General features: G+C 38.8%; 1 protein-coding gene across 23 annotated transcripts in view; it reads right to left on the reverse strand.

Moving 5' to 3' along the window:
• Positions 1 to 13,836, reverse strand: part of TMEM232 (transmembrane protein 232) — a 283,645-nt gene that overhangs the window by 190,010 nt on the left and 79,799 nt on the right. For all 23 annotated transcript variants that reach the window (XR_014058093.1, XM_081505367.1, XM_081505386.1 and 20 more), the window contains one exon: positions 5,997 to 6,175. Coding sequence is in view for 22 of the 23 variants with exons in the window: in XM_081505367.1 (XP_081361493.1) it covers positions 5,997 to 6,175 (179 nt within the window). In the remaining variant the exon portion in view is untranslated. The remainder of the gene's footprint in view (positions 1 to 5,996; positions 6,176 to 13,836) is intronic.

A 13,836-nucleotide genomic window follows, 5' to 3' on the forward strand; every position in this document is an offset into this window, starting at 1 on the left:
TAGCATGTGAGATGAGTGCAATTGTGTGGTAGTTTGAGCATTCTTTGGCATTGCCTTTCTCTGGGCTTGGAATGAAAACCGACCTTTTCCAGTCCTGTGGCCACTACTGAGTTTTCCAAATTTGCTGGCATATTGATTACAGCACTTTCACAGAATCATCTTTTAGGATTTGAAATAGCTCAGCTGGAATTCCATCACCTCCACTAGCTTTGTTTGTAGTGATGCTTTCTAAGGCCCACTTGACTTCACATTCCAGGATGTCTGGCTCTAGGTGAGTGATCACACTATCATGATTATCTGGGTCATGAAGATCTTTTTTATATAGTTCTTCTATGTATTCTTGCCACCTCTTCTTAATATCCTCTGCTTCTGTTAGGTCCCTACCATTTCTGTCCTTTATTGAGCCCATCTTTGCATGAAACGTTCCCTCGGTATCTCTAATTTTCTTGAAGAGATCTCTAGTCTTTCCCATTCTATTGTTTTCCTCTATTTCTTTGCAATGATCACTGAAGAAGGCTTTCTGATCTCTCCTTGCTATTCTTTGGAACTCTGCATTCAGATGGGTATATCTTTCCTTTGCTCCTTTGCCTTTCACTTCTTTTTTTTTCTAATGAACTCCCCAGGTCTCTTTTTTTCTCATAAACTATTTTTTTTCCACTTCTCTTCTTTTCTCATTCTTTTTGAATCTCCTCTTTTCTCATGAACTTCTCTTATCATGAATTCCCGAGGTTGGTAGGTGCTCAATATGCAACTGGAGAAGAGTGGGAAAATAGCTCCAGAAAGAATGAAGAGGCTGAGTCAAAGTGAAAACAACGCCCACCAGTATGTGACTGGTGATGGAAGTAAAGTCTGACGCTGTAAAGGGAACAATATTGCATAGGAACCTGGAATGTTAGGTCCATGAATCAAGGTAAATTGGAAGTGGTCAAACAGGAGATGGCAAGAGGGAACATCAACATTTTAGGAATCAGTGAACTAAAATGGACTGGAAAGGGTGAATTTAACTCAGATGACCATTATATCTACTACTGTGGGCAGGAATCCCTTAGAAGAAATGGAGTAGCCATCATGGTCAACAAACGAGTCTGAAATGCAGTACTTGGATGCAGTCTCAAAAATGACAGAATGAGCTCTGTTCGTTTCCAAGGCAAACCATTCAGTATCACAGTAATCCAAGTCTATGCCCCGATCAGTAATGCTGAAGAAAGTGAAGCTGAATGGTTCTATGATGACCTACAAGATCTTCTAGAATTAACACCAAAAAAGATGTCCTTTTCCTTATAGGGGACTGGAATGCAAAAGTAGGCAATCAAGAGATACCTGGAGTAACAGGCAAGTTTGGCCTTGGAGTACAGAATGAAGCAGGGCAAAGGCTAACAGAGTGTTGCCAAGAGAACGCACTAGTCATAGCAAACACCCTCTTCTGACAACACAAGAGAAGACTCTACACATGGACATCACCATATGGTCAATACCAAAATCAGATTGATTATATTCTTTGCAGCTGAAGATAGAGAAGCTCTATACAGTCAGCAAAAACAAGACTGGAAGCTGACAGTGCCTCAGATCATGAACTCCTTATTGCCAAATTCAGCCTTAAATTGAAGTAAGTAGGGAAAACCACTAGACCACTGAGGTATGACCTAAATCAAATCCCTTATGATATACAGTGGAAGTGAGAAATAGATTTAAGGGACTAGATCTGATAGACAGAGTGCCTGATGAACTATGGACGGAGGTTTGTAACTTTATACTACAGGTGCCTATCAAAACCATCCCCGAGAAAATCAATACTATAACAACTCATACACCATATGAAGCTTTTTTGAGGATTAAATAATGAATGCATATAAAGTGTTTAGCACATGGCACACAGTAAATGCCCAACAAATCTTAGTTATATCTACTAGCACCTTTTAAGAAATAATTATAAAAAAAAAAAGAAATAATTATGAAAGGAGACTTCCCTGGGGGTCCAATGATCAAGAATCTGTCTTGCAATGCAGGGGAAGCAGGTTCCATCCCTGGTTGGGGAACTAAGATTCCATGCACTGTGGAACACCCAAGCCTCCATGCCTCAGCTACTGAGCCCACAAGTTCTAGAATCCCTGCAAAACAACCAGAGAGTCTGTATTGCTACAACAACTGAACCTGCACGCCACAACTAGAGAGTCCGTGTGCTGCAATGAATGAGCCACTTAACGCAATTAGATCCCATGTGCCCCAGCTAAGACCCAGTGCAGCCAAATAAAATAATGAAATACTAAAAAATAAGTATGAAAGAAATAACATTTTCACTGAACATTGTAGAAGATTAAAATCTCATTTAGTGCTCAATTAGAAAACTCCTACTACATTAAAAAAAAAAAAAAACACTCCAAAACTTAAAGGCTTAACACAAGCATTTGCTTGGTTCCCCAGTGCCAAGGTCAGCAGGCAGAGCTGGGCACAGAGGGACGTGTCTGCCGCTCTCCTTCACGTGTCTGTGATCCGTCATCATGTCAGGTTGTTGCTCAGTCGCTCAGTCATGTCCGACTCTTTGCGACCCGATGGACGGCAGCACATCAGGTTTCCCCTCGTTCACCGTCTCCCAGAGTTTGCTCAAACGCAAGTCCATGGAGTCGGTGATGCCATCCAACCATCTCATCCTCTGTCGTCCCCTTCTCCTCCTGCCCTCAATCTTTCCCAGCATCAGGGTCTTTTCCAATGAGCCGGCTCTTCACATCAGGTGGCCCAAAGGATTGGAGCTTCAGCTTCAGCATCAGTCCTTCCAATGAATATTCAGGACTGATCTCCTTTAGGACTGACTGGTTGGATCTCCTTGCAGTCCAAGGGACTCTCAAGAGTCTTCTCCAACACCATAGTTTGAAAGCATCAATTCTTTGGTGCTCAGCCTTCTTAATGGTCCAACTCTCACATCCATACATGACCACTGGGAAAATCAGCTGGCCAGGTACCAGCTAGTTTTGAGATGGGGACGTTGAAAAAGTAGGATGGCTTGTCTCTCTGCCACATTATCTCTCATCTACCTGATTAACTCTGACTTATTTACGTATCAGTTACAGGGTCCCAGAAAACAAGAAAGGGAAAGTACCAATATATAAGCATTTTTCAAGTCTCTACTTATATAACATTAGTATTGTTTAAATTAGCTCACCTGGTCAAGACAAGAATTTGAGTGTGGAAAGAAGGATATGATATAGGGACACTTGAATAAATTGGGGACAATTACTCTAACAGTGTATCACAAGTTCCAAAGCAAAATTACCAAACCATTAAAATCCAGTAAGAACAACCTATTTTCTCCTCAAACTGTTTTCCTAAGATCTCCAGCTTTATAAAATCATCCTTTCGTCCCTAAGACCTTACCTTGGTAACCCAAACATACCTTTCAAATTTAATGCCTGATATTGCCCAATCCAAACTTTCTTCCTCAACTAGAGAAAGTAAACCAGTGACTTTCTCTTGAATGGTCTTTATTCACTCTTGGCTCACACCACCTCCTTATCTTAAAGATGTTCGTGACTCTCTGCCTTTCAATCATTTCGTGTAACTCATCATTTACGTTTCCAGCTCAGATACTACTAAAACAATAATTTATTCCTCATTAATATAAGAAAAAAGAGACCAAACGTTTATGTGAACTTCCATTTATGCCATGAACTTTTACGGAGCCAGTCACATATAGAATATTCCTTTTGTACTGCTCCTTATCTTTCCAAAGAATAGGTTTTCTGGATGAAACAGTAAAATTTACTGTGTAAAGGTTATTTATTGGACATCCTTGCTTCTTCCATAGAATTTAGTATGATAAAATAAATTTAGTAAGTACTAAATTTGCTTCATATTTTTTCTGCTCTTGGTGACAACTTTTATATAATTTCTCACTTTATATACTCATATATCTCAATACTAAGTAAGAGAAACTAAATTAAGCGATATTTAACCAACTAGATATTTTCTAATTTATATCATTATTTATATTGTTTAATAATTCAAATATGTCTAACTCTCTCTAGTTAACCTATATATGAAACAGATCTATAGTAAATTATACCTTTTGTTAGTCTACCTAATACAAATTAAGCTTGTTTTTTATTAAATATGTATTACACATAAATTGATGTAACTGTTTTCACAAATTTCTAATTTAGATTTTTCTGTAAGGAATAGTTGCCTTCCTCACACACTGACTATTTAAAATGAATGAAAGCATCCCTTGGAAGTCTCACTAAGCACCGAAAACTAATTAGCACATCTAGTGGTTAAGCTTTTGTTTATTCTTTTATTCTCAGAACTGACTGCTCGAGTAATAAGGTCTTCACTTGGATCTAGCATCTAAAAAATATTTGCCAGGTCTGATTAACTGACTTATGAATTTCAAATGTAATTATCTACAGAAATTGAGTAAAATTTTGAAGAAAGAAGCTATCTTATACCAAGTGATTGGCCTTGAAAACAGGGATATAAATAGAATTCTAATTACAGAAATGACGAATTTGAGTTAGCTTATTTATGTAGTTACCATATAATCCACTTGAGATATGAAGTGGCATATGAAAATAGGTACAAAACCAGATAATAACATAAATAATTGAAAGAATCATGGAAGCAGGAAAAAAAGAAAATAATAAGACTGAATAAGATGAATTAATCATCCTCTATTTCTCTTAGAAAACGGCTAAAAATTTGACTATTTTTTTAAGCTTCAGCAAGTAGCTTATACAAAATCAATAATAAGGTTCAGAAAGCACGTGGAGGATTTATTTCCTATAACCCACTAAAGAGAATACTGAGTGATAGAGTGGCCATCACTATAATAGTTACAATAATTTTCTTTGTTTTTCTTCTCTTTTTTTCTGTGTTCCTCCCTCCAAAACCAAGGAAAAGCTGAAGCAAACTACATAAAAGCAAGTCCATGAAATCCAAAACAATGCAGTTTAAAAGGGCAACAATTTGACTGTCTTTTTCTATGAAAAAGAAATTAGAAATCTAGAGAAAAGAATGGACTACATGTTTTCATATTGTCCTCCATAAAGATCATTACTCCAAATCAGATGTATAATTCAAAAACAAAGAGTTTAAGGTTTTGTTTTCCACTAAGGATCTGAAGTGTAGATATTCTGTATTGCAATAATGGCCTACTCATACACTTGGACAATCAATTAAGCAGAGTGAATCATTATTTGCTCTTCTTGTTAGCATCAACTCACATCCTTAATTATTAGAAAACAGGATATTAACAGTGTTAGGATAATTGCATCTGTGAAAGCTAGAAAGAACCAGAAACTTTCAGGGACAGAAAAACAGTATACTTTAGGGTAACAAATTAACCTGTTTCAAAATAAGACATGAAGAGCGGGAAACAAATTGATGGAGTTTTGAAATATCATACATATCACATGGATAAAAAAAATCACTGGAAAATCATATTTGTATTTTATGAAGAATGGATAGCTAGTTTCAAAATGATTTTACATATATATTCAAACAGAATGGAAAAACCAAGAATTTGTAAAATATATTTTTAACTTTAAAGAAAAAGACATTAGATGTAGTGAGTCCAAGTTTGTGACTTATATTGTCTGATGCTGGAAAGGTAAACTTATAAATTAAGGTAACTAAATAATTTATTATCCAAATTGAGACACTTTTAAGAATAAGTTAACCTACTACTAATAAGAAAGCTGGAAAATTAGGCATAGACCCAGGCTAACCTCAACAAATTAGAATGTACAGGCAGCCTAGAGATGTGTCTTGAAGTCACAAACCCAAAGCAGAACAACTACTCTTCCCCCAAATTAACTCCGCTCTTGAAGCTGCTTAATCAGAAGACTGCCAACTCTCTTCTTTAAAATTAGGTCAGTATTAAATTTTAAAAATTGTGTTCTCAGTTGTGAATCACTGATATACACTGATTGTAGATATTCAGAGATAAAGGACAAATGCTTCCTGGTGATAAAATTTCCTATTGATTACCCAGCGTATTATCTTACCTGAGCAATATTTACTGCATTACTGATTCGCTCATCTTTCTCACGGTCCTTTGTTTTCTGTAACATTTGCCATATTTTGTTCCTAAGTCCGTCCTGCTCTTTATCTACCCGAAGTTCCCATGACATTTTCACCAGGTTGTACACTAGGCCGTAGCGTCCAGCCCATTTCACTTGATCACCTGTTTAAAAAGAAATATTTTGGGGGGAAGATACTATATTCATCTTGCTAATGTATGTTAGTGTGAAAGAAGAAGACACTTGACTTTACTAATGTTTTAAAATTTTAAATTCTGAGCTTTGGATTTTTTTTTACCCATCATTACTTTTACTCCTGTAATTTTAAAACATCTCACAGATGACTTAAAAACTTCTAACCATATGAAAAGATTACTTACACCTAACTAATATTATACCTCATAAATTTAAAAGTTAAAAGGTAAACTCTTAACTATGTACTATAAACACACTTTTTGGAATTCAAATAAAGAGGAATTTGTTTAAGGCAGTATAAACGCAGACCACCATGGTGAATTTTTATAATAAATCAGAGAAATAGGAGAAAAATCCTGCCTGTTACAAAAATGATCAAACTGTATGAAATATCGCATCTGAACCAAGAAAAAAGCTTTAAAAATAATGTGAAAAGCATACAAAAACTACTGATGCAATTATAAGCTGGGAGTTTTTTTAAATAATAGACACATAAATCAAATGAAATAGGGGAAGGGAGTAATGAATTCAGAAGAGGTTTTTTAAAAGTCTAATACACTTTTCCTTCTAAAAATTATATACCAATTAGCAATTTAAATGAGTTATCAAGTTCTACTTTTAAAATATGCATTTCTCTTACAGAAAAGAGGAGTAAGTTTCTCTTTACTCTTTATCTTAATTATATCTTACCTAGATGATATATTGCTATACAATACTATTCAAGAAGAGAGAACTCTAATTTAGATAGTGATGGGATAAATAAATTTAGAGAATAATGCATTACTCAGACGGTATATGAGCTTAAGTTAGCCAAACAGCAACATGGGGGTATTGACTATACGTGAAGCAAGAAAGAGGAGTAAGAGGAAGAAAAGGTCCAGAAAAAGAGATGGAAGGTATTCTGGGAGAGCTAGTCTGACTCTGAAATCATCGATGCCCTTCTTTAATAAAGAGGTAAACATACTCTGAAAAGTCATAATCTTCAACTTTTCCTAATTCAATCCGGATTTCATAACCAGGTTAATAATAATTATTATTGTTATGATAAATAGAATACCTGGGGTATGTGTCCATATTCTAGTTACTCATTACAATCCTGCTATGAAGACTATATCATACTTAGAATAACAGAAGGGGACATAACATGTGAGCCTCAACTTGGATAAAAATTCCTCTAGCATCACACACTGGGTGTATATTGTCTCCCTGCTGACTTAACTTATATGCAGAGTACATCATGTGAAATACTGGGCTGGATGAATCACAAGCAGGAATCAAGACTGATGGGAGAAATATCAATAACCTCAGATATGCAGATGACACCACTCTAATGGCAGAAAGTGAAAGGGAACTAAGGAGTCTCTTGATGAAAGTGAAAGAGGAGAGTGAAAAAGCTGGCTTAAAACTCAACATTCAGAAAATGAAGATCATGGCATCTGGTCCCATCACTTCATGGCAGATAGATGGGGAAACAGTGGAAACAGTGGCTGACTTTATTTTTCTGGGCTCCAAAATCACTGCAGATGGTGACCACAGCCATGAAATTAAAAGACGCTAATTCCCTGGAGAAAAGCTATGACCAACATAGGCAGCATATTAAAAAGCAGAGACATTACTTTGCCAACAAAGGTCCATCTAGTCAAGGCTATGGTTTTTCCAGTGGTCATGTATGGATGTGAGAGTTGGACTATAAAGAAAGCTGAGTGCTGAAGAATTGATGCTTTTGAACTGTGGTGTTGGACAAGACTCTTGAGAGTCCCGTGGACTGCAAGGAGATCCAACCAGTCTATCCCAAAGGAGATCAGCCCTGGGTATTCATTGGAAGGACTGATGTTGAAGCTGAAACTCCAATTCTCTGGCCACCTGATGAGAAGAGCTGACTCATTTGAGAAGACCCTGATGCTGGGAAAGATTGAGGGCAGGAGGAGAAGGGGATGACAGAGGATGAGATGGTTGGATGGCATCACCAACTCAATGGACATGAGTTTGAGCAAGCTCTGGGGGTTGGGGATGGACAGCGAAGCCTGGCGTGCTGCGGTCCATGGGGTCACAAAGAGCTGGACATGACTGAGTGACTGAACTGAAACATAACATCTCATTGAGCAGATACAGCATTACTGTTTTGCTCAAATATCTAGCGTTTAATCTGATTCATTCCTCTTTCGTTATTTCACCTTACCCATTTCTCATATGAACTATGCTGGCTCCATTTAAGATCCTCTCTGTCCTCCTCTCTCCTCACAGCTCCCTCTCCGCTTGGGGTCAGGTGACCTGTTACCGGGGGACCTGACTGGGCCTGGTTCCTGCGGGTCCCTGAACGGGAGGGAGCATCTCCAGGACCGCGGTGGACTAGAGCTGGAGCTGGCCACGGGGCCATGGCTGGGCCCACAGGCCCGGGTCTGTTACCGGGGGCACGGGTGGAGTTAGCTCCTCTAGGTCTGTTGCGTGCCCCGCTAGGTCCCCGGGTGGGTTCCTGGGTGCACAGACCTGCCTCTGGACCATGATAAAGAGAGGCTGGAAGCAGGTCTCAGAGATGCTTCAGGATTCACAGCCAGGCCTCAGTCAGTGGGCCCGGGACTCAGGGCATGGCAAGCATGCCCTCTCCAGTCCCCGGGTGGGTGGGGCTAGCGACAGGACTGCAGACAAGCAGGGCAGGAGCGGGGTGCACAGGGAGACGGCAGAGCTTCTAGGTCAGCAGTCAGACCCCCGCTGTAAGGCCGGCCACCTACGTCCAGCCTGCCTCTTGAAGAGGCTCCCCTGAGTCTTGGGCTGCATTTGTGTTTTACAACCTATCACTTGGGTTGCAGGGTCCGCTCAAAGGTGCTTTTGTTCACGAATGTTTGCCAAGTCATTTTTTTCTGTGAGAGAATGAAGGCCAAGGAACTCCTATTCCACCATCTTACAGATATGACTTCCCATATATAATTTCAACTACTGCAGTCCACTGATTTTAACTGGCAAAATTCTTATGAGGGGAAAAATGTATTTTCAGAAGAATTTGCAGCTTAACTTAGCCTCTTGATTGCAACTTACACTTTCTCTTCTCAAATATCAGTTTTAGATAGAAGCCTTCCTCCTCTCATTTCTAAACTCATTTCTTTTCTGTGTTCTTTTACCTTCTACTGCACCTTCCTTCCCTGTGAATGGAATAGAAGGCGAGGTTGTAAAGAGAAGTACTTTTCTGAATCGGAGAGGCCATGCTTCGTGGAATAAGATTATCCCAGTCTTCACCCGGCTCTCATCAGCAATGTGACGCTGTTGTTGTTCAGTTGTTAGGTCGTTTCTGACTCTTTGCGACTCCATGGACTGCAGCATGCCTAGGCTTCCCTGTCCTTCACTGTCTCCCAGTTTGTGCAAACTCATGTCCACTGAGTTGATGATGCCATCCAACCATCCAATCTTTTTCACTTTCCTCTTTTACTTTCATCAGGAGGCTCCTTAGTTCTTCTTCACTTTCTGCCATAAGGGTGGTGTCATCTGCATATCTGAGGTTATTGATATTTCTCCCGGCAATCTTGATTCCAGCTTGTGCTTCATCCAGCCCAGCGTTTCTCATGATGTACTCTGCATACAAGTTAAATAAGCAGGGTGACAATATACAGCCTTGACATACTCCTTTTCCTATTTGGAAATGGTCTGTTGTTCCATGTCCAGTTCTAACTGTTGCTTCTTGACCTGCATACAGGTTTCTCAGGAGGCAGGTCAGATGGTCTGGTATTCCCATCTCTTGAAGAATTTTCTACAGTTTGTTGTGATCCACACAGCCAAAGGCTTTGGTGTAATCAATAAAGCAGAAATAGATATTTTCTGGAAATTTCTTGCTTTTTCAATGATCCAGTGGATGTTGGCAATTTGATCTCTGGTTTCTCTGCCTTTTCCAAATCCAACTTGAACATCTGGAAGTTCATGGTTCACATACTGTTGAAGCCTAGCATGGTGATTTTGAGCATTACTTTGTTAGCGTGTGAGATGGGTATAATCGTGCAGTAGTTTGAGCATTCTTTGGCATTGCCTTTCTTTGGGACTGGCATGAAAACTGACCTTTTCCAGTCCTGTGGCCACTGCTGAGTTTTCCAAGTTTTGTGGCATATTGAGTGCAGCACTTTCACAGTATCATCTTTTAGGATTTGAAATAGCTCAGCTGGAATTCCATCACCTCCACTAGCTTTGTTCGTAGTGATGCTTCCTAAGGCCCACTTGACTTTGCATTCCAGGATATCTGACTCTAAGTGAATGATCACACCATCTTGGTTATCTGGGTCATGAAGTTCTTTTTTGTATAGTTCTTCTGTGTATTCTTGCCACTTCTTCTTAATATCTCCTGCTTCTGTTAGGTCCATACCATTTCTGTCCTTTGTTTATTATACCAAAGAAATTCTCACACTGTTAAGAAATGTTATGTCTATTGAAGCAATAATGGGAAACCAATATGGGAGTTTAATGAGGTCATCTAGGGCTTTGCTGTCATGAGCAGAGGAGACTGGAGAGTAAAGGGCAAAGCTAAGACGCTGTGGAATAGATCTCATAAGACTTCTGTGCCATGGAGGAGAAGGACATGTCCACGTTCACACTCAGGAAACAAACAATAATGAAACCACTTGCAGAAATTATAAGGAAAAGCCAGTTTGGAGAGAAAGGAGTTAAATTAATGTGGCATGATGATGGGTGAGGGGAATCTGATATTCAGTGTTCTGTAGCTTGTTGTGAAAAATAGAGCTATAATTCAAGTAAAAGAGAAGAATTGAAATTACCAATTTGTGAGTCATTAGCAGAAAAATAAGGCCTGAAGTCAATATAAGTAGAGAAATAATTATGAACTTTTAATGAATAATTCTGGAAGTGTAAACCTCAGAAATAAAAAAGCAGGTTTTTTTAGCAAGATGATAAAGTATACTGTAGATTTTAACCCATTTATAAATTTATTTCTAAACTCCTAGATTCTTTACATTAAGCACAATGATTGACAGAAACACATGCAGATTACCTTCCTTCATATATTTTAAATTATTATTTTTTGAGAAACAATATTTTAGAACCCTAAAATCACTTAGCTGAATATGGTGTGTTTTCACAGTGACAAACCCATAAAATACATTCTGATAACTGTTCCCAAAACTCAATTTTCAAATGCCAATGATGACTTTAAAAGTAAGCTGTTCACCTGTTGATTTAAACAACAGTGAAGTGTTGCTTATAGATATTTGTAGGGAGAATCTGTTATATCCAACTGACTGACAGTTAATGAAGAAAAAAGTTCCTATGAAGACAGATGGGATGTGCTACAACTGTTATAAAAAGCAGAATACACTCTCACATGGACGTTTAGACAGTTTAGACACTGTCTGAGAAGCATGCCTGCTCTGAAACTTCTCATCCAAGGATAAGACTGCAATATAAGGCACCTTTCTGTTCTGCTTTGAGTGACCCTGTGGCAGCTATCCAAGATGTTGCCTTAAATGTACTGACAGAAAATGTGTCTCTGTCTGCAGCTAAGCAGACAGTATGCTCAGAAATCAAACTGAAGCCAAACAAAATTCTTAATAAACCTTGAAAAATTGAGAAATTATACCATTTGAAAACCAATATTTTATGAACCTTTCTTTGTAGCAATGCTTTATTTCAGTGTTTGAACTTTTTGGAAGCTTTTAACTGCATTCTAGATATTTATATGTCACATATTCAATGAATATGAAATATGAATATTTCTACTCATATGAATGATTATAAAAGAATACAGCCTTTGAAATTTTGACAAATATAACTTGGCACCACAGAATCAAATGTATCACTGTAGGGTAAACTGAATGCAAGATGTAGTTTAAAACATTATCTTTATAAAATGCCATGTAACGTGGAAGGAGCTAGATCAATGGCAAGAAACAATGGAAGAACCAGTGAGTAAGCCAGCCATAAGCCAGCTGTTTGTTTAATATGTATTTACTGAGTCAATGCTATGTGTTAACACTGCTCTCTGTACCAAAGATAAAGACAACGTTACTGCTCTAGGGACACTTATTCTAGCGGAGAAAGACAGATACCAAGAAAATAAACAGAACAATATTATTGTAAAAATAATAGATGCTAATGAGCCCAACAATGACTAGGAAAAAAGAACTACTGCTGTCAGAGTGAGAGAAAGACCTGCACGTGGACACACTATTCAAGAAGAATGTGACGGAATAAGGAAAGAAGAGCTATCCATCCCAGCAGCTGGGGAGAAGTGTTCCCAGCAGCAGAGATGGAAAGTGCAAAAGCTGTAGACTTAGAATAGAGTGAAAGTTTAGAGAAACGGAAAAGAGGACAGAAGGGAGGAGGACGAAATACCAGAGGTTCCATCGGACAAGACCAGGTCAGGGAGGCACGCCCTTTGCAGAGGCACACTCTCAGTGATGACGGACAGTTTGTAAGCCATGGAAAGTAGCTTGCATTTAGTTCTTAGTGTAATAAAAAGCTAATAAAGAATTTAAGTGCAAAAAGGGAACTGACCCACTTTATGTTTTAAAAAATTTTTTTGGCTTCTTGGTGAAAAGAAAGAGTACGAGGAAGGCAGGAAGACTTTTACCTTTTTGCCGTTAATCTATGGGCTTCCCTCATGGCTCAGTAGTAAAGAATCTGCCTGCAATGCAAGAGACCTGGGTTCGATCCCTGGGTAGGGATGATCCTCTGGAGAAGGAAATAGCAACCCTCTCCAGTATTATTGCCTGGCAAATCCCACAGAGAGAGGAGCCTGGCGCGCTATAGTCCATGGGGTCACAAGTGAGTCGGACATGACTCAGAGACTAAACAACAGCAAAGTTAATCTATTAGCGAAGTGACAACTGCACAGACTTGAGATTTGTAAAGCTGAACAATGATCTCTCCCCTTGGCTTCCGGGAGGTCACCTCTAATACCTTGGAATGTTCTGTCAGATAAGAACGTTTTTGTTAACCTGGGAGCTTTAGGCCATTGTTATCAACTTGGCCTTTGGAAGGGTCAGAGACTGGGGACAGCCACATGTATGTAACTGAATTTCAACAAAAATCGTGGGTACCAAAGCTTGGTGACCTTCCTCGGGTGACAATACTCTATGCAAATTGTCATACACTGTTTCTAGGAGGAGTAAATGCTAGCCATACAACTCCCCTGGGAAAGGACAATGGATAGCTCTGTGCTTGGAACTCTCCTGAGCCCTGTCCTGCGCATCACTTCTGTAGCTGATTTTAATCCTTTCACTATTTTAAACCATAACATGAGCAAAATGGCTGTGCTGAGTTCTGAGTTCTTCCTCAAATCATGAAACCTGACGGCTGTCTTGGGGACCTCCAAACTCACAGGTAGTTTCAGAAGTGAGGGTAGTCTTGGCAACTCCTGAACTTCAAAGGAGTTAAAAATAGAGATAGAGATGAGGAGAAAATTTGAGATATATTTTGGATGTGTGGTAGAATAGATAGAAAGTCTAGGCTAACTCTTTCTTTTCAGGATGCTATACTATAATAATAATGATGATGATGTGTCTATCACTTTAAACACACACACACATTAAATATGCTTGTATGTGTGATTGTAAGTGAGGACAGAGACAAGATGTTGGAGCAGAAGGACGTGAACTCATCTCTTCTTACAAAAACACCAAAATCACAACGAAATGCT

Source organism: Giraffa tippelskirchi, chromosome 6, assembly GCF_054371585.1.
Source record: "Giraffa tippelskirchi isolate mGirTip1 chromosome 6, T2T-mGirTip1v1.2.pri, whole genome shotgun sequence".
Classification (NCBI taxonomy): domain Eukaryota; kingdom Metazoa; phylum Chordata; class Mammalia; order Artiodactyla; family Giraffidae; genus Giraffa; species Giraffa tippelskirchi.